At 32.9% G+C, this 25,287-nt stretch overlaps 7 protein-coding genes across 11 annotated transcripts; 4 read left to right on the forward strand and 3 right to left on the reverse strand.

Annotated features, from left to right (window-relative positions):
* Positions 1-264: 264 nt before the first annotated feature.
* Positions 265-2,759, reverse strand: LOC105256470 (dimethyladenosine transferase 2, mitochondrial). 2 transcript variants are annotated; one of them, XM_011266382.3, is made up of 5 exons: positions 2,570-2,759; positions 1,541-2,323; positions 1,138-1,451; positions 753-1,023; positions 265-282 (listed from the first exon to the last, which is right to left on the reverse strand). In XM_011266382.3, exons 2-4 carry the CDS (start codon positions 2,306-2,308, stop codon positions 801-803), a joined length of 1,305 nt encoding a protein of 434 aa, XP_011264684.1. In that variant the 5' UTR covers positions 2,309-2,323; positions 2,570-2,759; the 3' UTR covers positions 265-282; positions 753-800. The 2 variants fall into 2 exon arrangements, with proteins under 2 accessions (XP_011264684.1, XP_011264685.1); XM_011266383.3 differs by having other exon boundaries at positions 2,726-2,751.
* Positions 2,760-3,116: 357 nt separating this feature from the next.
* LOC105256471 (3'(2'),5'-bisphosphate nucleotidase 1) lies at positions 3,117-4,902 on the forward strand. Its single transcript, XM_011266385.3, has 5 exons — positions 3,117-3,214; positions 3,339-3,774; positions 3,926-4,154; positions 4,228-4,312; positions 4,416-4,902. The coding sequence occupies exons 2-5, from the start codon at positions 3,417-3,419 to the stop codon at positions 4,671-4,673; spliced, it is 930 nt and encodes a 309-aa protein (XP_011264687.1). The 5' UTR covers positions 3,117-3,214; positions 3,339-3,416; the 3' UTR covers positions 4,674-4,902.
* A 315-nt stretch (positions 4,903-5,217) lies between these two features.
* On the forward strand, positions 5,218-9,141 carry LOC105256472 (beta-1,3-glucan-binding protein). Of its 2 annotated transcripts, none has more exons than XM_011266388.3 (9): positions 5,218-5,607; positions 6,372-6,599; positions 6,846-7,042; positions 7,144-7,280; positions 7,672-7,835; positions 7,905-8,230; positions 8,345-8,446; positions 8,595-8,733; positions 8,952-9,141. In XM_011266388.3, exons 1-8 carry the CDS (start codon positions 5,466-5,468, stop codon positions 8,691-8,693), a joined length of 1,395 nt encoding a protein of 464 aa, XP_011264690.1. In that variant the 5' UTR covers positions 5,218-5,465; the 3' UTR covers positions 8,694-8,733; positions 8,952-9,141. The 2 variants fall into 2 exon arrangements, with proteins under 2 accessions (XP_011264690.1, XP_011264688.1); XM_011266386.3 differs by having other exon boundaries at positions 8,945-9,000.
* On the reverse strand, positions 8,777-9,667 carry LOC112637894. Its single transcript, XM_025408572.1, has 2 exons — positions 9,600-9,667; positions 8,777-9,410 (listed from the first exon to the last, which is right to left on the reverse strand). The coding sequence occupies exons 1-2, from the start codon at positions 9,636-9,638 to the stop codon at positions 9,000-9,002; spliced, it is 450 nt and encodes a 149-aa protein (XP_025264357.1). The 5' UTR covers positions 9,639-9,667; the 3' UTR covers positions 8,777-8,999.
* On the forward strand, positions 9,661-11,286 carry LOC105256469. The gene is made up of 4 exons (XM_011266381.3): positions 9,661-9,992; positions 10,280-10,405; positions 10,477-10,634; positions 11,105-11,286. Exons 1-4 carry the CDS (start codon positions 9,972-9,974, stop codon positions 11,115-11,117), a joined length of 318 nt encoding a protein of 105 aa, XP_011264683.1. The 5' UTR covers positions 9,661-9,971; the 3' UTR covers positions 11,118-11,286.
* On the forward strand, positions 11,234-12,125 carry LOC112637033. The gene is made up of 3 exons (XM_020029130.2): positions 11,234-11,411; positions 11,672-11,775; positions 11,967-12,125. Exons 1-3 carry the CDS (start codon positions 11,394-11,396, stop codon positions 12,082-12,084), a joined length of 240 nt encoding a protein of 79 aa, XP_019884689.1. The 5' UTR covers positions 11,234-11,393; the 3' UTR covers positions 12,085-12,125.
* Positions 12,126-13,129: 1,004 nt separating this feature from the next.
* On the reverse strand, positions 13,130-25,145 carry LOC105256467 (calcium-transporting ATPase type 2C member 1). Of its 3 annotated transcripts, XM_025408585.1 has the most exons (17): positions 24,837-25,145; positions 21,767-22,162; positions 19,907-20,057; positions 18,543-18,737; positions 18,329-18,418; positions 18,129-18,226; positions 17,413-17,671; positions 16,987-17,323; positions 16,044-16,432; positions 15,776-15,932; positions 15,506-15,676; positions 15,066-15,381; positions 14,781-14,966; positions 14,552-14,699; positions 14,376-14,468; positions 14,151-14,292; positions 13,130-14,074 (listed from the first exon to the last, which is right to left on the reverse strand). In XM_025408585.1, the coding sequence occupies exons 4-17, from the start codon at positions 18,720-18,722 to the stop codon at positions 13,941-13,943; spliced, it is 2,700 nt and encodes an 899-aa protein (XP_025264370.1). In that variant the 5' UTR covers positions 18,723-18,737; positions 19,907-20,057; positions 21,767-22,162; positions 24,837-25,145; the 3' UTR covers positions 13,130-13,940. The 3 variants fall into 3 exon arrangements, with proteins under 3 accessions (XP_025264370.1, XP_011264678.1, XP_011264679.1); XM_011266376.3 differs by lacking the exon at positions 19,907-20,057; XM_011266377.3 differs by lacking the exons at positions 19,907-20,057; positions 21,767-22,162; positions 24,837-25,145 and adding an exon at positions 19,227-19,518.
* Positions 25,146-25,287: the final 142 nt, after the last annotated feature.

Genomic DNA, 25,287 nt, shown 5'->3' on the forward strand with positions numbered 1-25,287 from the left:
TCCGCTTCCCGCTGCCGCTGTCCGCTTCTCGCTGACGCTGTCCGCTGTCCGCTTCCCGCAGCCGCTGTCCGTTGTCCGCTTCTCGCTGCCGCTGTCCGCTGTCCGCTTCCCGCTGCCGCTGTCCGCTTCTCGCTGACGCTGTCCGCTGTCCGCTGTCCGCTTCTCGCTGACGCTGTCCGCTGTCCGCTTCCCGCTGCCGCTGTCCGCTGTCCGCTGTCCGCTGCCCGCTGCTGCTGTCCGCTGTCCGCTGCTGCTGCTGCTGCTGCCCGCTGCCCACTGCTACTGAAGAAGTACAATACCGATATATAAGCACTTCATTTTTGTTATTAAACGAAACTGAGCCGATGAACGGTACTAAGAAGATTGCGTAAAGATGTACATTTTCATCCGTTCAGCATCACATTAAGCTTATATACAGAAACAATAGAGGAAGAGTGGGGAGAGGAATTTATCAGAAATTCTCACGATTCAAGATAATGAAATCTCTCGCATCAAGATGACATAACTAACACTGAAACGTAAATAATTGTTTTTTAATAGATCTGTGGATGTAAAATATTATCTTTCTAAGATTGAACTTTTTAACTTTTTTAAATAAAAATTTCATTTTTTATTGAAATTTTAACTTTCTGAGCTATTTATTTAATTAAAAATTTGAATGATATGAATATACATGTTTCAAGCAGATAGAATATCTTATAACATTCGAGTATCGAAAAAAATAAAAACTTTTATTATAATTATATATTTACAGAAAGATCATATCATTACTCGTTCAGGAGATAGAAAAAGAAAGAGAATCACTCATCTATCTTCATGTTATCTTCCAATTCTGCAGCTATTAATTCATTATGTACACTTGATTCGTTCATAGAAGCTAGGAAATTACTCTCTTTATATTCAGGCCAGGATTTAAATTCCTTAAATAGTTCCACTATTTGTGCTGGAGTTAAGTCACCAAACTGTGTAAATATTGTATAATCTTTAGCTATTAGTCTAATTCCACAGCCTGGTACCCATTTCCTAAACATTGAATACATAAATGTAATATAAAAAAATTATATATATATATATATGCATATTTATGACAGAAAAGTATTTGATCACAGTTATTATATTATATTATATTATACTCACTCTAATTCAGGTATCACTCTGTTACAACGTTTCTGCATGTGATGTTTTACAAAATACGAAAACGTTATCCAATCTTCAAATGATAATTGTGAGTAAAGATCGATTTTTGGCTCAATTTTTACCACATTTATTTGCTCATAATCCAGCTTGGCCCATATACGACTTAAATTGTGTTTCTGTTTATTGTTTTTTCTTGGCCAAGGTAGAAAAGCATTTCTATTTAATGTTCCCAGAAGTTTATAATCAAACATTGTTTGAAATATCACTTTTGTATAAGTATACATTCTTTTGTTATCTATGCCACAACTGCATTTCTACTTAAAGCATAATAAAAAGCCAAATTTTAATATAATCATCAAATATAAGATATTCTTTAAAAGAAGAAGAAAAATGAAATACTAACATTCCATAGAGATGGAGGTACCGCACAGTAGAAGACAGGTCTTCCATGAGTCATAAAGCAATTGCGTAATAGTAAGCTTTGTATAAGATTATAAAAAAAATATTTGCTAGCTGTTGCACCAACTATCTGCATAGAAGTTTTGTCTTCCCATTTTTTATTTTCCACTCCTTGAAGTATCTGCTGTACCTGATTCTCATCTTTAAGTTTATAAAATAATTTGTAAATTGCAAAAAGATGAAAATTTCTCAAATCCAATCTTCCGGGATACATGTTATGGATTGCATTCAGTATTGGATGTAACTCCTTCTTTGCTTCATATAGATGAATCAATGGTACATCAGCTTTCAATAATTCTGTAGTCAACACACCGTAACCAGGACTCAACTCGGCAACAAAACATGTATTCTTTAACAGATCATTTTTAATCAAAGAGACATATTTTGCAGCAGTATTTCTGTCAATTAAATATAACCCATCAACATCTGTCTTACATAATTTCAATTGATTTGTACAAACATTGATTATATCTGGATTAATTTTGTACACATTGTTAATAATATGGAGTGTTTCTTCATCATCCAATATAGATTTTGTTTTCGTCTTTACTTTTGATTTTACTTCTTCTATCTTCTTCGCTGTAGAATCTTTATATTTGGCTTCTTTTACATAAGAAGTATCGCTGGTCGACGTCGAGCAATATATCTTCAAGATGTGCTTATTTTTTCCTGACCAGGAAGTTACTACTGTCATGAAGCTTCTGCTCAACATCTTGCATCCAATTTACTATAAAACAAAAATGCAAAATTCAAGTGAAAGTATCAAGTATAACTTAACTAAAGTAATGATAGGAAGAAAAGAAATATTCTCTTTGAAATATCTATTATTATAACAGATAATATAAAAATTAATTAGGAGGAATATTTTTCCTCAAAACTTTCCAAATGAAAGAAATTTTTTTCTTTAGTTTTCAATCTTAAATGAAAGAGATAGTTGCATATCGGTTATTGAAATTGGTTAGATTAGGTTTACCGTCAATATACAAAATACATTGTATAAAAAAAAAAACATTTCTTCTTAATCATAAATTCAATGTTGGCTGGTGATAACATTCGTGAAATTATTTCGAATCACATGTAATTTATTGAACAAAATCCAAACAACTTGTAAGAGATACACAATACCCACACGTTATCTTTTAAAAATTAACCTAACCTTAACTAGTGTTGTTCAGTATATGCTGTATAACCTCTAATTTCAACTTCGGCCTGCTGTTTTGGATCTGTTCGTTTTAGCTGCACTGCTGCACTAGTGCAATAAGTTAGAAAGAGACAAACATACTTTCTTTCACTCTAACTAATTGCACTAGTGCAGCAGTGCAGCTAAAACGAACAGACCCATTGTCTGTCGTTATCTCTCTGGTCGTTGTTATTAGAATTACATAATTAAAAATTGTGCGATATATATGCAATCTGAGCGAAATTCCAAATTTTTAAAAAATTGCTTATTTTTTGTCTCTTTTTCTTCTATATCCATCGAATTATGCATTAATTTCGATATGTTTTAAAAATAATAAAACTTCATTTAATATATTTTCTATTTTAAAATTCATGAAAAATTTAGTTATCATTATTGCATCGATTCAGATATATCGAGACATATAAAATTTAATTACAAGTAAGACCTATTTTTTGTGCTGATTATTATTAGATAATTGTATTCATATTGCATATTAAATATATGCAATATATATGATGTACGTTTGTATACATATATTTTAAATATCATCTTTGCGTTTCAGGAAAGAAAACTGCATATTAATAGCATATTTCCATCATCATAATCATTATTATAATCATCTGTTCCAAGATTTTGTAAAATGGCTCAAAGTGCTGCTCTATTGACACGCATACTGGCAACCTCTGTGTCCGCCACTGTACAAGCTGGTAAAATAATTCGAGATGTTTTGAATAAAGGAGGATTAAACATAGTAGAGAAGGGCAAAAATGATTTGCAAACAGAGGCGGATCGTTGCGCTCAACGATGCATCATAACTTCATTGAGTAATCAATTTCCAAATATAACAATAATTGGAGAAGAAGAGCCATCCACTTGCGAGGTACCATCTGAATGGATCATCACAGAAGCGGATCAAGAGGTATTGCAAGTGAAGCTACCATCCCACCTGGAAGATGTTAATCCCAAGGATGTCTGTGTTTGGGTGGACCCTCTAGATGGTATCGATTTCTTAATTTCCTGAAAAAAAGAATCCTTCATGTGACAAATAAAATTCATTTGTATCTCTGCTTTGTTTTACACACATTCTTGCATTCCAAGACATAAAATAATGAAGAACATGGATCATTCATGAAAGGATTCGCTTTGCAGGTACAGCGGAGTATACGCAAGGACTGGTAGAACACGTGACAGTATTGGTTGGTGTGGCGATTGGCAAGAGGGCGATTGGAGGCGTGATACATCAGCCGTATTATAAGAATGACGAAAACAGCACATATATCGAAAATGGTCGTACATTGTGGGGTATCGATGGTGTTGGATTTGGAGGATTCGTGCCGAAACTACCTCCGGAAGGGAAGAGAATAATCACGACCACTCGGTATAGGAAACGATTTTAATTTATTGTGATAATTTCATCTCATCAAATATCATTGTATTATCACCGTTTTTAGCTCACATTCCGACAGCATTGTCCAGAGTGCCATAAAGTCCTTAAATCCTGACGAAGTGGCACGCGTAGGCGGCGCCGGACACAAGGTAATTATATGAGCGAATATTCATGATGATATCGATAATCGTCAAGTTATTTGAGATATTTATAATATGACTAAATTGAATCGCAATATATATTTCTTCGCAGATAATTCTCCTGTTGGAGGGAAAAGCACACGCATATGTGTTTGCCAGTCGCGGGTGCAAAAGATGGGACACCTGCGCCCCTGAAGCTGTTCTTTATGCGATCGGTGGTGTTTTAACCGATCTTCATGGTGAACGTTATTCATATAATCGGGAAACGACGTATGCAAACACGAGAGGCGTACTGGCCACCGCGCCTGGCCAGTCGCATCAGTGGTACTTGAGTCGTATACCTGATGAAGTAAAGCAAAAGTTACAATAGGTAATATCGTGGCATAGATCGATGTGTTTTTTATCTATTTCTTTGCCGGATATTCGGATATTTCTCACGTTTAACGATATTTGCATTTACGCATCGGGAGTTGTTTTGATAATTATCTCGGGTGAACGCAATACAAAAACATTCCCGTAATGACTTTATATTCTTCGGTGTTCTGATGTAAGGAAGAAAGTACAAAAATAACTTCATGTAATGTTATATAATAAAAGAAAAGAATTTTAGTTAAAAAAACTTAATCTTGATCATTTCGCTCTTTTTTTTTATTTGAATCGATAGATGTGAAATTTTTTCTTACTGTGATTAAAAATAAGTTTAATTGTAAAATTAAAATCACGTTAAATTAATAAAAAGTAGCAGTGCGCATAATTTTCTACATAATCAAGAAATGTTTAGCAGATATGTTTCAAAAGATCAAGTAGTGTTCGAGATTATATACGAAATAATAAATGTGTATATAATTCTCATGATCAATATCTGACGTAGCACATTCCGGTTCTTTATTAAGCTGAGTAGAAGGGAGAATAAAAGGCGTTCTGAGAAAGAAACGCCGGTGAGTCAGTGCGCGACTACCGATCGCGAGCCATCCAGCTTCAACAAATATATTCTGTTTACTATCAAACTGGTCGTCCTTCAAGAATCTTGCTTATTAATAGATCTGGAAGGGAGGAAAGAAAAACAAAGAATTAACGAAAAATTCAGAGGAATTTGAGAAAAAGATAAGACAAGACTCATCAAGAGGCAACTAAAAATCAAGGACAACGACTGAGATCAGGAATGACGAAACGTTCTTTATTCGCAAAATCTCTTTTCCTCGCCATATTCTTTGTGAATATTCACGAGTATCGCGCCGCTTATAATAATGTAAAGGTTACAGTGGAGCCGCTTCATCCCATAGGATTGCGCATGTCGATTCCTGGTAAAATCTAAACAATATAAATTAGATTATAATTACAATTCAATTAGAGATGAGAGAACATTTTAAATAAAATAATTAAAATGTGTAAATATATATAAAAATATATAAATAAATTAAAATATATCAATTATAATTATATACAGATAATTTATTTTGTTCATTCGTTTTATATTGAACAGAATATTTATCTTGAAAATTAAGACTAACTTAAAATATTGCATATTGCTCAGTAAACAATTTTGAATAATAAAAAAAAATAAAGAAATAGAGAATGAGATAACTTATAGATAATTGCTATCTCAATTATATCTTGTAAACTTTGAACTCATTAAGGATACAATGTACAATTATATTGATGTAGAGTTCTCTCAACATAAAACAACTAAAAAATAACTTTTTCAAAATTTTCTTTCATTAAATATGCAAAACTAAAACATTAAATATCTTACATATATCCTCTTTAAATATATAATTATTTATTATAAATAATTATTATTTATATTGTAATTTATCTATTTACAATAACTCACAAATATAACTGAAAAAAATGATTTACTAAAAAATAGTATCATTTTAATTAACATTAAATTACTTGTCAAGAATTTTATCTTTCGAAATGGTTGATAACTTTTACATACTAATGCGTCATCCATAACATATAAATTAAAATTATGATCAATCGTTATTTTTTATACTGTTGACTCTACTATAAGTAAACAAAAGATAAAGTTGTATATTCTAATCTGAATTTTTTTCTTATACAGACGAACAGGGAATTAAATTAGTGGCCTTCCACGCCAAAATCAACGAGAATTTCAATGGCTTAGAAGCAGGAACAATAGCGAGAGATATTCTCACAGTTCGTGATGGACGTTGGACTTATCAGGATAGCCATACTCAGTTAGAAAGAGACGACATTATTTATATGTGGATTCACGTAATATATCGGGGCCTTGGTTACAATACAGTTAATAAATCACATCGGGTTACTGGTAAGCTTTGTCTGATTATTAAATTAAAGTTGAATCAATTTTCCACCTTTTTTAAATTTCATTTTTTTGAAGCAGAAAATTAATTAAACTGTGATTAATGTTAACTAATATATTTATACGAATGACTTTAAATTTTATTGTGATTATTTCTAACTATATTTCTACACATTATAAAAAATTTCATTAAACATAATTTGCCATTTTTAATTATTAATGTTATTAAATCGTGTTTATCGCAATTTCTAGATTTTTATAATGATGATGGCACTAAATATACCGGCGACAAAGACCAAGATGAAACCTGCACGGGAACATCGGTTACATGGGTCTATGAAAACGGCGGACAACGACAAGCCTGTTCTCAAGAATTACTCTTCGAAGACCATTTTGACACTATCAATACCACAACCTGGAATTCGATTAATCGTTTTGCCGGTGCGCCGGTACGCGTATCATCACTATTTATAATCAATTATTTATCGGAAAATAACCGGTTCTACAATATTATCGTGATTCAATCAATAATATTTTTGTTTTTTATCAGGATTATGAATTTGTTATCTACATGACCAATGATGTAACGGATACAAAGAACGGTTGGTTGCGCATCACGCCGATTCCTTTAGAGACTAAATTCAGCAACGAGGGATTTATATTGAATGGAGAATTGGAAGTGGAAGGGTAAGCCTGATAATCTTAGAATTACAATTAAAATTAAAATTAGAATTTTAAAATCTAAATTAGAGAATCTGACTCGTTAGAGGATTTAATTTATGTTATTTACTCGCTTACAAAATTCACATCTGTCACAAACTCGATATTACTTATTTTATATTAAAGCAGATATATAGACTTTGAATTGAGCTTGCTATATCATAAGATTTATTTTCTAAAAAAAGAAATGTATTAAAAAACTTAAAAACTATTATTATACTTTTTTTTAATATCATGCAATTTTATATGCAATTTTATGTAAGAATTTATATATGTTATTTTCAATTATGATAATTTTCATATTATAACGTCTTTCAAAAGAGAATTCTTTAAAATTAAATTAAATTATATTTTTCAGTTGCACAGAACAGGTTACAAGTGATTGTCGTCGTCGAGCTATCGGCTCGTTTATCTTACCACCGGTGATTTCGGGACGTCTTAATACAAAGGGGAAATTCGAATTTCTCTTCGGACGCATCGAAATAAAAGCCAGATTGCCGCGTGGTGATTGGGTATATCCTCGTAAGTTTATCATTAGACATTTTCAACCGTCTATTCCGTTTGCGTTATCGCGCAAATTTCATTTCATAGTGTTAACCCTGGAAAGCGCCGAGAATACGTGGGAGTTTGGACTCCATCGCGAGATTAGGATCGCATCTTCAATGGGCAACGAGGCGTTAACAACACCCGATCACAAAGATATTAGCGGTCATATATTAAGAGCAGGTGGATTGACCTCTTCCTTAAATGAGAGTGGTAGTACTAACTGGTCTAAACTGCCCAAGAGACTATCGAGCAAGACTTGGGCAGACGAGCCCCACATCTTCGAGATCGAATGGAGCAGCGGTCTCATCGTAGTAAAGGTCGATGAAGTGGAATACGGCCAACAGACTGTGGATACAGCATTTGGCAAACAGGTAAACCAGAAGAAAAATGTTATATTTTTTTTTATTGATGTGTGTTGGATTTATTTTATAAATTTATTGAATTTCCTATTGACATTGAAAGTAATGGAATTATTTTTCTTGCAGTCATATTTGACTTTGGGTATTGGTGTTGGAGGTATTCACGAATTTCCGGATTACGTCACGAGTAGTGGCTATACTAAGCCATGGCGAAACGTCGATGCACAGGTGCGACATATATATATTTAATATATAATCACAAATTTTTATATATAAAATTTAAAAACACTCAAAAGACAAAGCCAAGTATTATTTAATTTATCAGACTTTGATCAATAAATTTACATACAATCGACATTAAATTATATTTTTATAGGCGACATATAAGTTTTATCAAGCAAAAGACAAATGGCATCGCACATGGAACACTGATACAGCCCTTAAAGTGGATTATGTGAAAATATGGGCATTATAAATATGTTTGTCTTTGTAAAACAATTCATCCACTCAACTAGGTATATTTTTAATATAGATATGTTTTACAACACATTTTTTTTCTCACAAAATGACTGTCACTTATCCAACAACAATTTCTTACACTCTATAAATAACTCACGAAATAAATAATAAAATAATAAATAGTGTCGTTTATACATGTGTACACTTGAGAATTAATTCTACTTTTAAGAACTCAAAGAGTGAAAATATCTTACTGATTAAATATAGTTTATAGTTCCATCGATTACATGTATCAAGTGCACTTGCATGCGTGTGTTGTGGATCAAAAGAAATTTTTACCATCTTTAAAAGGAAGTAAAGGTGGAGTCAAGAAAGTACTCGGCACAGGTTGCAATCTACCTAGTCGAATATCAGGACCAAGACCGTTCCCCAACTGCTCGATGAGCCACTCTCCACGATATCCGAAGCGCCGTTGATATATTTCCGCTGCGCGTGGCCCGTCTTCGGGTCTGAACTCTATGCGTATTGGACCCTGATCAGTTTCTCCGAAATATAGGAAGCGTAGAAGACTTCTAGTCCATTCCCGGATTTGGAATTGACTCGGCCAGAACTTTCTTGCGAAAATTGAGAGTCGATTCCCGAACAACGTTTGTGGCCACGTGAGAAACGACGGTGACAGATCGATTGTCCTGGCATTTCGTGTCGACGTTTGATCGATGCAACACGCGCTTGTCTACGTAAATTAATTAAAATAATTTATATTAATTACTTTAATAGTAAGTTATAAAATTAACACTTTAACACACATATACAGAGGTGTAGTTTAATACAAAATATAATTGTAGAATAATATGAAAATTCTTTTCGCGAATAAATAAGAGTCTGAAGCGAATTAACTCGTATTAATTTCGAGATCACTTACCACGCAAAAGATAATTAAGAACACTTTATCAATATACATGCTTCATTCGATTTACACTTACTGCGAGAACACCGGAAAATAACTAACGACGATTCCATCCGGCTTTTATGTCCTATGCGCTTCGTGAAAAATTCGTGATTCGAATCGAATATGATCGTAGGGTAATCGATTCATGAATAACTGATTGTCATTCATGAGACGCCTGATTTTTTAAACTCTCGTGCGTTGTGGTGAACCAACGATCAAAGGTTTTTTACTTTCACTCCCATTCTTAACAATAGACCTTGAAAGCATTTTCATATAAGCAGGTCGGATTTCTGAAAAGATATCACTCCGTATCGGGGTAGCGATATACCGTTTCTGGACCGAGCCATGGATCGAAGTCGAATATTGGTAAGTTTATTAATAAAATATAAATATTAAAAAAACAAACTAATTTCGATTTTGAAAAAGTGGCTTATCAGTGAATTTATTCAGTTAATTCAATTAATTAATTCAGTTTGAAATCATGTTACACATAATTATAAACTACAAAACAAATAATATTAATTTTAATGAAGTAATTTAAGTACGATTAGATTCTTTTGCGTTTATGATGTTCTACAATCATTTCAATAATCTCTTATTAATTATTTCATTCTTCGATAGTTTTTATATTTGTATTTTTTATTATATTTTAGATTGTCGCGCTGGTGGCATTATTACTTCATAGTGAAACATTGATATCAGTCGCAGATCCTTTGGCCTACCAGATTCTGCGTGATTTAATTCAATATAACGTCGCAGGTCCACCTGTTTTCCATGAGGCAAGTGCATAAAAAGATACTTAACATAGTTTTACTTTAGTGGTTTCTAATGGTGTCATAATGGTACGTAGACAACAGACTGGGACTTTGACCCAGAGGCCGGCAAACAAAGGAGAATCCAGTACGAGCGGGATAACGGACGTTTCGGAGAATATGCAATAGCCAAATTAGGGACTATGGACATATGGAAGAATAATGCTCGTGGAAAGCTGAAAGATGAGACTAACGAGTAAATGCAATTTCTTTTAACAACATAATTTTTTCAACATGATACTCTATATTTAATTTTATTTATTAAATATATACTTAAAACTAAAATCAATCTCTATTATTAATAATTAATATATGTGACGTTTCAATTGTCATTAATAATAATTGTACATAAAATAATTTTCTTTGCTGCAATTTTTTTTTACGGGCAGACTAATTCTGCTGAATAAATTTTGATCACACGTTTGCAATTAAATAGAATAAGGAGTATATTTTTTAAATTAAGGAGTATATTTTTTTCTAAGAGTGTATTTTAACATATTTTTTTAAAATTGTGTCACTGATTATAACAGCTGTGCATATAGTTTAAAGTAATTAGAAATGCATAACTATTAGTCTCCTACTTTTTTTAGTATTTTAGCATGTAGAAATTGCTCTATTGCGAAAAGTATCACGTTTTACAAATACTTTCACATATCTGTATTTCAGACGTTCCAGGTGAAGTAATCATTGCATGTAGTACAAAGTTTCCAAGAACTTTCACCATGTCACGATGTCGAGGAAAGAATTACGATGGTAGGGGAATAAAGAAACTCAGATTGAGTTCTGGCGCGGATCTAAAACGCCGGATGCAGCTACGTGATCGATATCATCTTCTAGTATCGAGTTGTTAAATCGTTTAATCGTGTTGTTAGAAATAAAAAAAAATTTATTTTGTATCATTTACAAGATTATTTTCTTGCAACTAACTGAGAGAGTGAACTCGCGATCATCTGCCATGGCGGGTTTTATTTCTGTAAGTAATAAAAATAAAAAAAATATGTAAAATGACAAAAAATGTATTCGCTCTTTTTTCACGAATATCGTCATACTCGATTAAGTAAACATTTATCGTTTCCTCATCATAATTTTTTAAATTACTATGCTAATGTATACATTTACACGTAATCGCATTATATTTTTGTGGAACTTTCCTTTCATTTTTTTTTCTTTGAAAAATTATATGAAAAATAGGACAAAAATATTTTTTTTGCTTTTTTGTTCGAAATTTTGTAGTGGCTGATTATGATGGTGTTCGCTACTATTTTTTTCGTTCAAATCCATGGAAGTACAGCTACGATCGCGGAACCTAAAGCACCTAATTTTCAATATTTCGAACGGTAAGTGAACGATTGCGAAGCAAACGTTTCGCGATAATTCATTTATTTACAAATGTTAGTCAAATTCGTCAATATTTACTCTAACATTAAGCAGGAAAAATATTTTGATTGCGCATTAAAGCGTAACAATCTCTGAGAAAAAAATTGCCGTTAAAATTGCATCGAATAATACCGTTATAATCTTTTTTTAGGCCAAGATATCGCTATCCTTATTACGACGAAAATGGCAAGGGAAAGTTACTGTACGGTTACGGTGGACCAGAGTTGTATCAATATAAAACTTATAGTCCTCTTGAAGGAATTCATTAGCATAAATTTCTCTTTTTTTTAAAGAAATCGATTTATATAATTCTTTTTTAATTCATTGTTTTTTTCATTAAATCAAAAGAAATTTTGAAATATATAATGAAATATACTTGTATATATGTAAAAATATTAGATATATAACATTTTAAACATTAAAAAAATTGTTATTGTTATTGATATGCACCTTTCATAGAGAAAATCGATTCGAATACATGTATAATTATGTACATACAATATGTGAGTATTTTTTTGAAACTCAAATTTAATTTAAACAATCGAAAAATGTTATATTAAAAATGTTTTAGAAGAATTAATGAATTTCACAAAAACGGTACTTGATATTGACTTTATGCATATGGATAAATGAATCAAAATCATATCATATAAATATCATATCATATCAAAATCATATAAAATAATTTTAAAATTTTTAAATCCTTGTTTTTCATTATAAATTATTACAACTACGTCAAATACTTTCAAAATAATATGATTAAATTCTTTTTTATCAAGAACCTTCCAAATATATCTTAATGGAAGCTTTTCAATAATTGAAATGTTTACAGTTTTTTATTATTAACTCCATGTGTAGACAGAGATCATAACAGTATGCGAAGTCCCAAAATCTATTGAATGATAATTTTCTGATAGTAATCTCGAATTGTAATTTACCGATATTTTAAGTTATAGAATTGAATTATGATCAATTACCACCACATATTGATGACTAGTGTAATATTATATTACAAGTTGTAACGATATATTTTTCCAAAACAGCCGATGCGACGTTTCATAAAAATTTTGAGTCATATCTTTGTTCAAGGATATATAAAGTAAAAATAAAACCATTTCCCATTTTTTTCAAAAATGGACTCAAACTATCAATTAAATCTATTAGGAACTCGGTCCAGCTATTATTGAAATTTAATATTCTAACTCTCAATTAAACGGCTCGCATAAATCTTGTTACATATGACATTACCTCATATCTTGATACGTCGCGTTTCGCAGTTTGTGGAATTAATAAGGAACATTATAAGAGCGTTTATTTTCGCTGATTAGAGAACTATATTCTTAAATGCAATCGATTTGTATGACTGTGAGGTTAATTACAACAAGTTTGTTTTTTTTTCTTACTCGGTAAAATGCTGCATGATTCGCTTCTCCTCTAACGTGAATTGATTGACAATGAATGAATAAATGGCGGAATCGACGTTTCTTCTCACAAATGGATCTTAAAAATTATGCACATTATTTAGAAAAGTGTGTACGAGAGAGAGAGATACAATGATTCGGTGCAAACATTGCTTTGGACTGCAGTCTATGACTATATTATAGATATATTATTGTTAAAATTCACTTTGATCTATCAAACGTGCATGGAATGTGCAGTAGCTTTGCTATTTTCTATGATAAGGTGATCCTCTTGTCAAGACGATAATGAAATAATCTAATAACTACTGTCTACATAATCTACTACATCTCGAAATGTTTCTCTCTTCTATATGTATGACATACTATGTGTGACATACTATAAAAACAAAAAAAAAACAAAAAAAAATTCGAATCTATCAACGATGTACAAAAGCCCGCAGTCACTGCGCAATCAATACATAGAATCTTTGTCAAGAGAATATCATTATTCTTTTTTGCGTGTATTAACTGCATCTATATAACGAGGTTACGAATGTGCAAGCATAGTCGAGTAGATGTGGGTTAGAAGTAAAATGTTCAATTATAAATGTCGCGAATGCGATTGCATATGTATCGAGATATCGCCGATAATTAGAGGTAATAGAATAATGTGCTTAGTCATTATGATGTTTGTCCGCCTTGCTCTCGCCGGCAGACTGCAACTGTCATACAAAGTCCATTTCGAACTTGTTATAATACTGGCTGTTGACGTGACGTCTTTGCAGCTGTCTCTCGATGAATTTCTTTATCTCACTAATCACGAAGACACTCGATGTCAACGCTGCCAGGAATAAAAGATCTGTAAAATGAAAAATAAAAGCATTGTAGAAGCATGTATCGATTGTCCTTTATCATTAAAATGTATGAAATACTACCTTTCGCCGTGAGAGCCTCAGTCTGAAATATTCTTTGCAATGGAGGAAAGTAGATCACAAACATTTGTCCAATGACAGACAACGTTACCGCCACAAGGAACATTTTGTTACTCCATAATCCGATTGTGAATATAGATTTTGTCTGAAATAAAAAGGGAGAAGCGAAAGAATTAGAACCAGTGATTTTTCATTTCGATATCAAAATTCAAACGCACAGAATCTCACCTGTGATCTACAGCTAAGAGCATTAAACATATCGAAGAATACAAAGCAAGTAAATGTCATGGTAGTATCTCTCGCAGTATTTCCATTAACCATCTGGAAATAAAACATACATATGTACAAGAGAAATAATTATAGATCAATTTCTTGAAGACTAATTTCTGTTTTTTTGTAGGTACCTCTCTGTTGTATACCCATAAAGTACCAAGAATGATGATAGTGGCCGACAATAAAACATTGATTATGAGGTGACGCGTGATCATTGGCTCTTTTGTGTTACGTGGTTTTTGTTTCAACACATCTTTATCAACTGGTTCTACGCCAAGGCTACGCATGCAAAAAAATAGAAATTAATATATGCACATACAGAAAAAAGATGAAACGAAAGGATATTTAGTAACATCCAACCTTTGAGCAGGCGGACCGTCCATAATGATATTGATCCATAGTATTTGCATAGCATTTAAGGGGTTTGGTATACTCATCAATGTTGCAAGAGCAATCAGAGAGAGCGCGGCTATGCTAGTACTCAACTGAAATCTTACGAAATTACGAATATTGTGAAAAATTCCCTTTCCCTCCTCGATCGCCGCACTAGAATCAAGAATTATGGAAACCGTAAAAATGTCGTTTGATTAAATCATTATATGTGCTAAAATATTAGATGAAAAATATTCAATATAAAATATTTACATAATGGTTCCGAAATCATCGTCGACTAAAATCATATCGGCCGCTTCCTTGCACACGTCAGTACCATTTTTGCCCATGGCGATGCCTATGTCAGCCTTTTTTAATGCTACTCCGTCGTTTACACCATCACCAGTCATACCCACTATATTGCCATTCCTTTGTAAGGCTTTTACAATACAAAGTTTGTGCTTGGGTGTCACACGATAAAATACGCTAACATTATTGATGCACTGTTCCAATTGATGCTCAGACATCATGTCGATTTCATCTCCCGATAGTAATCGACTGTGAAGCGTATCCAATCCAATTATGCTAGCTGCAAAATGATTGAATCATTTACAAGAAAATTCTGTGATCGTGAAAATTTGCTCATTGTGTAAGAAATTCAATAACAAATCTCTTTCTTTATATGATATATATTACATTATTTATTTATGTACCTATTGCAGCTGCAGTTTCCTTGGCATCACCAGTCACCATTATCACTTTAACGCCACTGTTTATTAAGATGCTGATAGACTCGCGTACGTGCGGTCTCGGTGGATCGCAAATACCAACCAGACCGACGTAAATAAGGTCTTGTAATGAGGAGCCACGTGCCAAACCAATCACTGCAAACACATAAATTTGTATGTGAAATATAAATTGCAGAAAAATATAATCTATGAAATTTCTCCAATATCCATTGTTTTAAAAAAAGAGACTGCTACCTCTCAATCCTTGTTGACCGATATCGTATGCTTCTGTCAAGAATTCTTGATCCTTCTTCTGGCTAAGGGGATACACTTGACCATTCTCGTAATACTTTGTACATTGCGGCAAAATCTTCTCTAAAGCGCCTTTTACAAAGTATATTTCTTGTCTATTCTGAAATTGTATAGAATTGTAGAGTTTGTACTTAATTTTTCAAGGGTAAGAACCTAGTTATTCTGGCTATGATCTAACCAGAAAGAGATTAGTCTTCCAATATAAATTTACCTCGCCAAACTTCGGCGTGCATTTCACAGCCATCATTTTTTGTTCGGAAGAAAATGGATATTCTTGCAATCGCAAATATTTATCGGTGATACCGTGCATTCCGAATTTCATTGCCAAGGATATAAGCGCGCCTTCCGTCGGTTGTCCAAGTAGGGTATCGTTTTGTATGATTGCATTATTGCATACGCAACCCACTTCCAGCATGTTAGAGATAGCAGCACGAGCGAAATCGGTGTTGTCGCATTTCCGTATCCGTACTTCACCCACATTATTGTATCCCGCTCCGGTAACATCAGCGATATAACCTTCCGACGTCACAAGAATCGTAGCGGTCATCTCATTCTTCGTGATAGTACCGGTTTTGTCAGAACATATCACATTTACACAACCTAAAAAGAAAATAAATCTCTCTACACATTTAAAATTTTATACAAATATATTTTAAAAGTTAAAACTAATTAAAATCAAGATTGTGCCATAGATTTCAAAATTATATGCGTTTACATGAATTGTTTCATATTGTCTATATAAAGTTTACAGAAATTTTTTTCATGTGCGCATGTAAATTATAATTTAAATGTCAGAATACAAAAAAAAAACAATAATTACATTATAAAATATAATATAATATATATAATATTTATGTAATACAATATATAATTTATTTTCTTTTTTTTTATTAATATAAAAGTTCAGTTTATTTAATCCCTGCTGATTTTTTGACATCAAAAAATACTGAAATTATGTCATTATGTTTAAATCGCGTGTATACAACAAATAAAATCTGTTTGATAAGCCATATTTAATAGATTACATTGTTGATAGATGAAATGTTATAGTTGACATATTATATTAAACTATTATATTTTACATGTAAAGTCTTACTTTTATTAAGACTATAATAAAATAACTTTTAAAGTAGTTTTAAAGTGTTTCAACCTACCAAGAGTCTCAACAGTTGGTAATTTCTTCACAATAGCTTTTCTCTTGACCATTCTCATCACTCCCAATGCCAATGTAACAGTTACGACGATGGGCAAACCCTCCGGTATAGCTGCCACTGCCAAGCTTACACCAATGGTAAACATCTCAAGGATAGCCTTACCTTGGATCCAGCCCAACAGCATAATGATACCGATAATGCAGAACGAATAGAAGGACAGCTGTGTACCTAAAATGTCCATGCTTCGCTGTAGTGGAGTCTTTGGCGCCTCCTCGGCCTGCATCATCGAGAAAACCTCCCCAAATTCACTCTTTTCTCCCGTATTCACTACAATTCCCTGTATCGCGCGATATCGTAACATAAGTTGATAGTTGGTAGAGCGCAGTCATACCAATAAGGATATAGATTTAATTTGAATAGATTTACCTTGCCATTCCCGCACCGCACTAAAGTGCCCATAAAGGCAATATTTCTTTTCGATGTCAATCCATTGCTCTTGAGTAGAGGAGCCGTTGATTTTTGCGATGGCTCAGTCTCCCCGGTAAAACTACTTTCATCAATCGCCAAATCTATGGCTTCAAATATTCTGATATCGGCAGGTACTCTATCACCGATATTTAAATACACAATATCCCCAGGAACTAAATTGCGTGCAAGAAACGTCTCTATACATTCTTCTCTTAAGCTGGAAATGAAATATTGAAAAAAAATGTGAAGATCTGAGAAAATCTTTAATAAAAAAGAAAAAGCAAAAATTTTTTAAGAAATGTTTCTCTTTCCTCTTTCTTTTATTTAAAATATAGATTTTATAGATATTTTATAAAAATAAATTTCATATAGAATGCAATTTATACACAGTTTGCAATGATATATCTTCTTCTTCTTTATCATCTTTACTTTAATATGAAAAGAGGATTTTTTTTACTTTAACATGAAAATTATCTTTTTTATTTTAACATGAAAAGAGGAATGCTTTATATGTATAAAGAGTTAATATATCCTCCAAAGATTATATTTCTAAAGAGTACTGTGAATTTAGTGTATATACATGCTATACATGTCTCTTGATTATATATTTTTTACTATTGTACATTGAATCATGTGTTAATAAAGCATTTAATAAGAAGCATAAATCTATTTACCAGTGGCATATCGGTGGCACCAATTTATTCAATTCCTCTAAAGATTTCTCCGACCGGTATTCTTGTACAAATGCAACTGTCACCACTATTATGATAGCCTACAAAGAGATGTAATTTAACAAACATAAGCGATGGTTAGATGATGCCTGCCAAAGTTTTTAAAAGGAACAGAGATTTACAAAATATTTAAACATACTTACCACAGTAATACTAACAGCATCATCAAACTGCCTCATACATATGCTGACGAATGCAGAAGCAAGTAGGAGTAAAATCAGTGGGTTCTTGAACTGAAGAAGAAAGTATATGTAAGAAATTCAACAATATGGAGCAAATTCACTTTAAATTACATTCTTCTCAACTTGAGATCATCTTTATATTTAATAAACAAGTGAATAGAAAGTAAAACCATACCTGTTCGATATATTTCTTCCATGGTGGATCCTCCTCCTTCACAGTAAATTCATTGAAACCTATCAACTGTCTTCTATGATCTGCTTCCTGCCATGTGAGTCCAGTTCGTACATCAACGTGCAATCTAGCTGCAACCTCCTCCGCCCCGAGACTAGCTGATTCGGCTGTCGTCAACCACATCTCGGGGTCTTTATCCTTGGTGTAAAACATATTGCAATATGTTTTAAATATACGTCGAAACGAAAATGAATAGAAATGAAATTAACGCAGGACAGAGATGTTAAGTGTGGAAACAACCCAAATAATGCAAGGTAATGAAACAAATGTATAACAGTGTTTACTGATGTGAAATTCACTTGTTTAAATTGTAATATATGCCAAGGCATACACTTGTGTCGTGATGCGCTCGTACTTTTAAATTATTACTCATTATCACTGCAATTGTTATTATTATAATTGTTGCAATGTTTGTTGCAAATTGTTATAATTGCGAAGTTCAAAATGAGTCACATGTGCTCACGTTACGCTGTCAAAGCCGCGATAAAAAAGGGAAAAACCGATGATACAGCTGTGAAAACAGGAAAGTTATGATATATTCGGTCCAAAATATATTTTTCCGACAAAATATATCGAGCATACAACGATGTACGAGGTAAAATCACGAAAACGTTTATAAATACTAACCTCACAGCGTCGACGACACTATCGGTCTCTTGATACATCTTTTTGAATAAATATATCGGAATTATTATGGTCACATATTTCACGCGCTAATAATAGAACTGATCGGCAGAAAAGCGGCATAAAATCAAACAAGAGAGGAAATGAAATGTCAACGAGAAATTGCGAGCGATCACCGCATAAACAGGAATTGCATCGCGACTCCGTCCACTCTGTTGGTGTGTATGTGATGTATGATGCGTGTGTGTGTGAAATTCGGCGGCGCCGCACAGCCTGACAAGTGACAGTGAATGATCTACATATTAATATTCCATTCATTAATATAGTAATGAATAATCTACAGATTAATATATCATTTTTTTGATATGCTATTAAGCCTTTTATTTTGATTTATTAATTTAGCTATTAATTTATCTATTTTGATTTGTTAATTTATCTATTATCTTTTTTTAAAATTACTTATCAGATTCTTATTAATTTGTCAATTACTATTAATTATTTATTTAAATTATTTAATAATTGAATGTACTTTTTAATTTAATTATTAATTGTAATTAATTATTTATTACGTAATGTAGAAGTTAATTTAAATAATTGTTTAAACATAATATACGATATCGTGTAATTATTAAATAATAATACAAAATTTAACTTATATAAAATAATTATTTTAGATCGCTCACTTGTTACACTGTGCGTCGAATCGATAAGCTATCGGTATCCTATGTCAGAAGAAGGCGATTTTATAAATAATCGGTCAGCCTTTTTATCGGTTTTCTTTTGTTTTCTTTTTTTTTCATTTCATTCGGCGTTCTTTAGTCCCATTTCAGTTTCCTGCGAAATCAATCATATGTGGGAACACGTGCTTGTGCATATACGTATATATACGTGTGCGTTGTACATATCAGTGGCTCTCAAATCTGGATGCATAAAATTCTATGAAAATCTGGATACGTAAAATTTTATGAAAAATAATAAGACATGATATCGCGAATAATGCAGCCAAAATGAACGTGCAGACTCGAAAGAACACGCCAGCAAAATGATTGATAAAATGAATACAATGCTATTTATATTCCACTTTGATTGATCGCGAATATTAGTTTGCGTTCGTGACTTTATTGCGATTTTATGTACGACTGCATTTAAAATAATACGAATGTTCTCTCGTACAGACGTTTGAAATCGAAATAAAAAGAGAAAGGACAGTGCTAATTAAGGCGAACGGGTTCATAAATAAGGTTTTAGCAGATTTTTAAAGTGCTGACACGTGGTAAAAGCGCATATTATTTGCTGACAGCAAAATGATTGTCACATTCGTATCTTATCTTATGCATTGATGCCATTAGAGCTGTTGCTACTGTTTGTATAAACTATTAGCAATGCTCTCATTTGCACGTCCTTGCATATATGAGTAAGAGTTTCACTTATATGCGATGTGTGTCATAAGATTTATGATTGCCTCGATTAAAAGAGATATATTGATTTCCTTTTTGGTGAAATCGCATTTTATATATTTATATTCGCTATAACAAAGTTTTCTTATAAAAAATTTTCTTACGATTCGGATACGAGCTCGTGCGCATTAAATCGGTCAATCGATATTAAAACATTTCAACACACGTGCTACCTCAGCGAGAACTTTAACCCCTCCTCCCCCTCTCCCAACGATATCTGTCGCATCACTTATTCAATACGCATTATAGATATGAATATCAGAAGTATCAAAAGAAAGTAAAAAGTTAATATATTATTTATTTAGAATTTAATTGATTTGCGACAAGTTCGTTTGATTTATCGAATATCATCGAATCAATTAATAAATAGTGAGAAAATAAAATATATTAGAATAGCTAGTAAAACCAAGAGCCTCTCTTGTATCCTACATAACTTTTTCCTTCGAGAGAATTAGATTTATACAGGTTTCTTAATAAGTTCGAAAAATTTTAGGAGATGATTCTTTGTCGAAAATTAAGAGGAGTTTCTATATAAACATTTACTCCTACATCCCTCCCTATGGAGTTACACTCCTCCAAAAATGGGGGTAGATTAGATTTTTATTTTTTTCTCAAATTTGGAACAAGTTGAAGAAATGAAATTAGGTAAATATTTTCTACTAGTAAAAAGGCTATTTATTAATTTTTTTTCAGTTTCCCGTAATATAAGGGAATGAAACTAGCACCCCTATTCAATTTTTTATTAGAACTTTTTAAAGTTTATATGAAAAACCCCTCTTAATTTTCGACAAAGAATCATCTCTTAAAATTTGTCGCTCTTATTAAGAAACACTCTGTATATATAGAAGAAATATATATATATATATTTAAAAATATGACGTATCTAAGTATCTGTTGCTTTTGAAAATACAGACATATTATTGAATGTGAAGCTGTGATTCATATCTCTTTCCACGGTTATCATAATCGCTTCTTTATATATACACACACATATATACATATGTATCTAAAATAAATGTGTTAGCTATACATATATTTGTCTAGGTTCGCGAAATCGCGCTTCACGTGATCCGCGACTGGGCTCACCTCGTTCAGTGTCGCATTCTCGTCGTTGTGCTCTTTCTCGTCGTTGCGGATCTCGAGGCCGGCGTCATCCAAGAGCTGCTCGTACTTGGCCTGGTTACCGGTGTCTCTCATCGCGGAAACGGATGGCTTTCTTCAGCAGTGCACCGACACCGGTACCGCCTGTCGCGTAGACCGCGATTCTCCCAGGGGAGAGAAGCAGGAAGGGAAAATGCACAGTCTTACGAGTTCGGGGATGGAAAACACCAGCAGCTGACCCGACACCACCAAAATCGTGCGCTATCGATTCGCGCACTCTCTCTCTCTCTCTGTCTTTCTTTCTGTCCTCTTCTCGTTCTCTCTTCTAGTCCGGATCGCCAGGGAAAACGGTGCGGCACATCGTCTCTTTCTCCTGTGCCACTATATGTAAAATGAAACAGAACAGAACGATTTTTCAGTACACGTGATCACCATCTCTGCCTCCATCCCCCTCAGATTTTGTCAAAGTGATTTCTAGTCACGCGAAGGCTACGGGAAACGATTTTGCGAGGCGATTCGCGATGTTTCGCGTGAATTTTCAGCGGGCTTTGTCTAAATCTGTCGATCGATAATGCGATAGATTAGAACATTTTATATCTACAGCGAAAATTTTTGCACGATTTTATCTGTCACGGAAAATATGTATTTTCCTATCGCACATAAATTGCCTTTTATTCCTTAATCAATTAGACGTCTATCAAAAGTGTTTTATTTCTATATATATATATATATATATATATATATATATATATATATATATATATAATCGTAATAGCTTTCATTTCTATAGCGAACATTTGCACGATTTTATCTGTCACGAAAAATATGTGTTTTTCTATCGCACATAAATCGTCTTTTATATCTTAATTAGGCGTCTATCAAAACAAGCACGTGACATTTTTTTTGTTAACAAAAATTTTAATATTTCAGATTCTTAATTCCTAATTGCTTTTTTCTAATTTTTCTATTAATGACATAATAGTTCTTTACAGACACTCTCATTTTTAATCAAATTTCTGTTTCCCTCCCCTGATACGAATTACATTTATAATGTTGTCTGTTTATCATTGTTAATCACATGTTGCACCTATGATTACTACACGATATCTTCTAAGTCAAGAAATCGAATCGTCCCTGCTACCCAAATTATTTTAAAATTAAATACCGTGGCAGTCGAGATATTTCAGGCGACGACGAGATTAAACTATTGTCAAGAACAGTCTCGCACTCGAGTCATATAACATTTTCCGAAACAGCAAAAAAAAATGATTAATAAATCAATGAATATCAAACCAATGTAAATATCAATGTCTAAAATTGTTTTTAGAATTTATGTTAGTTGTATTTATTCACGGCACTTAGCATTTTACGTTTATGCGTACAATAAGCGTCTCTAAATATTAATAGAATAGAATAAGAAATGTCAGCTGTTAAAAAGAGAGAACTTGATAATTCATGAGGCAAGGACGCTTGAAATGTTTGAGCATAAGCTATCGATCAATGACAACTAATGTCGTATTTTGCGAGGTTGACATCCCAAACACCTGTTTTATTCTCATTTACACATCTCATATTATAATTTTAAGCTATAGACTTTTCGAAATAAATTTACAAAATTAATTTGTCCTCAAAAGAACAAGAATTTTGCATAAGATATTGCGATTTATTTTTTATATTAATCATGAATCATTCTGTTATAATCATCGTATTGAATGAATGTTTATATAATATGAAACGGGAGATTACGGATACCAGGAGTTCCTGTTTATCGCTTATCATCGCGCAGATATAATGCAATACAGCGAATTCTTGTTCTCTCTTTTCTTCCTTTATATAATTGCAATATAATTTAGATATTAGATAAATAATATCTCGTACATCTTCTTCCCTAATGCTTTTAAAGTTGATTAAATTGCGCGTTTATTTAATAATCTAATCTATTCTACAAAATAAAAAAAAGCAACAGTTTTAAATTTTTTTACATGCAAGCCGATTTTAAATTTACTTATATATTTTCAATTATTTCGTACAACTTTCTATTATTTTAATAAATTAAAATAATAATTTAAAAAATTGATCAAATACATAAAATGTATGACACGTTAACTCCATTTTAAATTATGCACTTGATTCAAACATGAGTCTTACTAATAATGCCTGCTTAATCTAAACAACACGATGATGACGATATAATAGTTCGAATGTATCCTCTAAAAAAAAACAATGATTCCTATTAAATTGGCACAATGAATATGGCAGTTTGATTGCTCTATTAAAACTCTTTGCATCGTTATGTTGCTATGACAGTCGCATTGTATGCATGCAAGGATCTTAATTAAAGTATCTACTTAGAGACAAAAATGTGCAGTCATAAAAATGTTGATAATTTCACGGAGCAATATTATTCGATAAGAAATGTCGGTGAAGTTATTTATCGAGATATTTTTGTTTATATTTTAAATCTTATCTACATCTCTTTTCTCCGTACATGATATACGCGTTCCAAAAATTGAAAACGATAACGAATGGATTGATTAGCAATTGCGTAGAGAATTAATACGGAAGATCTCTTCTAGATTTTCAACGTTGACAGATGCTAATTAACAGATGCGCTAAATTTATCACATTATCGAAATTAGGCCGATTAACGTTTAGATCGCAATAACGGACCAACTGTAACACAAGGATGACGTATAATTTAATTAATTATCTCGGTATTAATTAATATATAAAAGACCTTTCGTTTGAAATTCCTAAATAAATGTTTGATGAACAAAAGGAAGGGAAAAGGAGAGAGAAAAAGAAATCGTTTTAAAGCGTGATTAAAAGCGTGGATCAATTCTTATCATTGTGTTCTGGATAATCGAATGTTTCTAGAAGAGACCAAACTGCCGTCAACGATACTCGATTAAAGGACAACACACGCGGATGGTTGTCACGCGAGCCGGTCAGCAGTACTTGTGTAAGTACGTGTGTGATTACACACTTTTCTCACGAAGCTAAAAATCAATAACCCGACCGCGCAACGTATATACGTAACTTTGTATATACATACCTATATATATATATGTATATATATGTGTTTATCGTCGCTCGATGATCCGCGAAAAATCGCTCTGGAAACGTCGGCGACGATGACAGCGATAGCTTCCGCGTAGATGGTATCTCGACCGGAAAAGTTTAATTCGATCCCGACTTTCGAAAAATATCGAATGTACGCAATTCACACGCGCGGTTCTTTTCCTCTCTTTTTAAATAGCGCGTCGTTTTCGTCGGCGAGTGAAGAATAAACCGACCGGCATCGATGTGTCGTACGTGTTATACCCCCGGCCACGGTCCACTTTCGTCTGCTCTTGTTGCCTGAACCTGAATCAACACTTGCCGGTTCTCCACGTAAGGGAGGTCGATCGACCCCGACTTGCTCCGACGAAGCTCTCCGGACGAGACCGAGGGGAACCGAGCGCGACGCGCTTGTTTTGACAGCCAGCGCCGCGTTGACAGCTGTT

The sequence above is a fragment of the Camponotus floridanus genome, unplaced genomic scaffold, assembly GCF_003227725.1.
Source record: "Camponotus floridanus strain SB8 unplaced genomic scaffold, Cflo_v7.5 scaffold218, whole genome shotgun sequence".
Classification (NCBI taxonomy): domain Eukaryota; kingdom Metazoa; phylum Arthropoda; class Insecta; order Hymenoptera; family Formicidae; genus Camponotus; species Camponotus floridanus.

Coding starts and splice junctions, on each gene's coding strand:
- LOC105256472 (XM_011266388.3), top strand. CDS start 5,466: ATGACGAAACGTTCTTTATTCGCAAAATCTCTTTTCCTCGCCATATTC. Junction 7,281..7,671: donor GGAGAATTGGAAGTGGAAGG/GTAAGCCTGATA, acceptor TATATTTTTCAG/TTGCACAGAACAGGTTACAA. Junction 8,447..8,594: donor GGCGAAACGTCGATGCACAG/GTGCGACATATA, acceptor ATATTTTTATAG/GCGACATATAAGTTTTATCA.
- LOC112637894 (XM_025408572.1), bottom strand. CDS start 9,638: ATGTATATTGATAAAGTGTTCTTAATTATCTTTTGCGTG. Junction 9,411..9,599: donor TCTTAATTATCTTTTGCGTG/GTAAGTGATCTC, acceptor TAATTTACGTAG/ACAAGCGCGTGTTGCATCGA.
- LOC105256470 (XM_011266382.3), bottom strand. CDS start 2,308: ATGTTGAGCAGAAGCTTCATGACAGTAGTAACTTCCTGGTCAGGAAAA. Junction 1,452..1,540: donor TACCTCCATCTCTATGGAAT/GTTAGTATTTCA, acceptor TGCTTTAAGTAG/AAATGCAGTTGTGGCATAGA. Junction 1,024..1,137: donor AGAGTGATACCTGAATTAGA/GTGAGTATAATA, acceptor TTCAATGTTTAG/GAAATGGGTACCAGGCTGTG.
- LOC105256467 (XM_011266376.3), bottom strand. CDS start 21,877: ATGAGAGACACCGGTAACCAGGCCAAGTACGAGCAGCTCTTGGATGAC. Junction 14,469..14,551: donor TATGGGTATACAACAGAGAG/GTACCTACAAAA, acceptor TTTTATTTCCAG/ATGGTTAATGGAAATACTGC. Junction 14,293..14,375: donor CTCTTAGCTGTAGATCACAG/GTGAGATTCTGT, acceptor TTTTTATTTCAG/ACAAAATCTATATTCACAAT.
- LOC105256469 (XM_011266381.3), top strand. CDS start 9,972: ATGGATCGAAGTCGAATATTG. Junction 9,993..10,279: donor TGGATCGAAGTCGAATATTG/GTAAGTTTATTA, acceptor ATTATATTTTAG/ATTGTCGCGCTGGTGGCATT. Junction 10,406..10,476: donor GTCCACCTGTTTTCCATGAG/GCAAGTGCATAA, acceptor AATGGTACGTAG/ACAACAGACTGGGACTTTGA.
- LOC105256471 (XM_011266385.3), top strand. CDS start 3,417: ATGGCTCAAAGTGCTGCTCTATTGACACGCATACTGGCAACCTCTGTG. Junction 4,155..4,227: donor AGAATAATCACGACCACTCG/GTATAGGAAACG, acceptor CACCGTTTTTAG/CTCACATTCCGACAGCATTG. Junction 4,313..4,415: donor TAGGCGGCGCCGGACACAAG/GTAATTATATGA, acceptor ATTTCTTCGCAG/ATAATTCTCCTGTTGGAGGG.
- LOC112637033 (XM_020029130.2), top strand. Junction 11,776..11,966: donor AATTTTCAATATTTCGAACG/GTAAGTGAACGA, acceptor ATCTTTTTTTAG/GCCAAGATATCGCTATCCTT.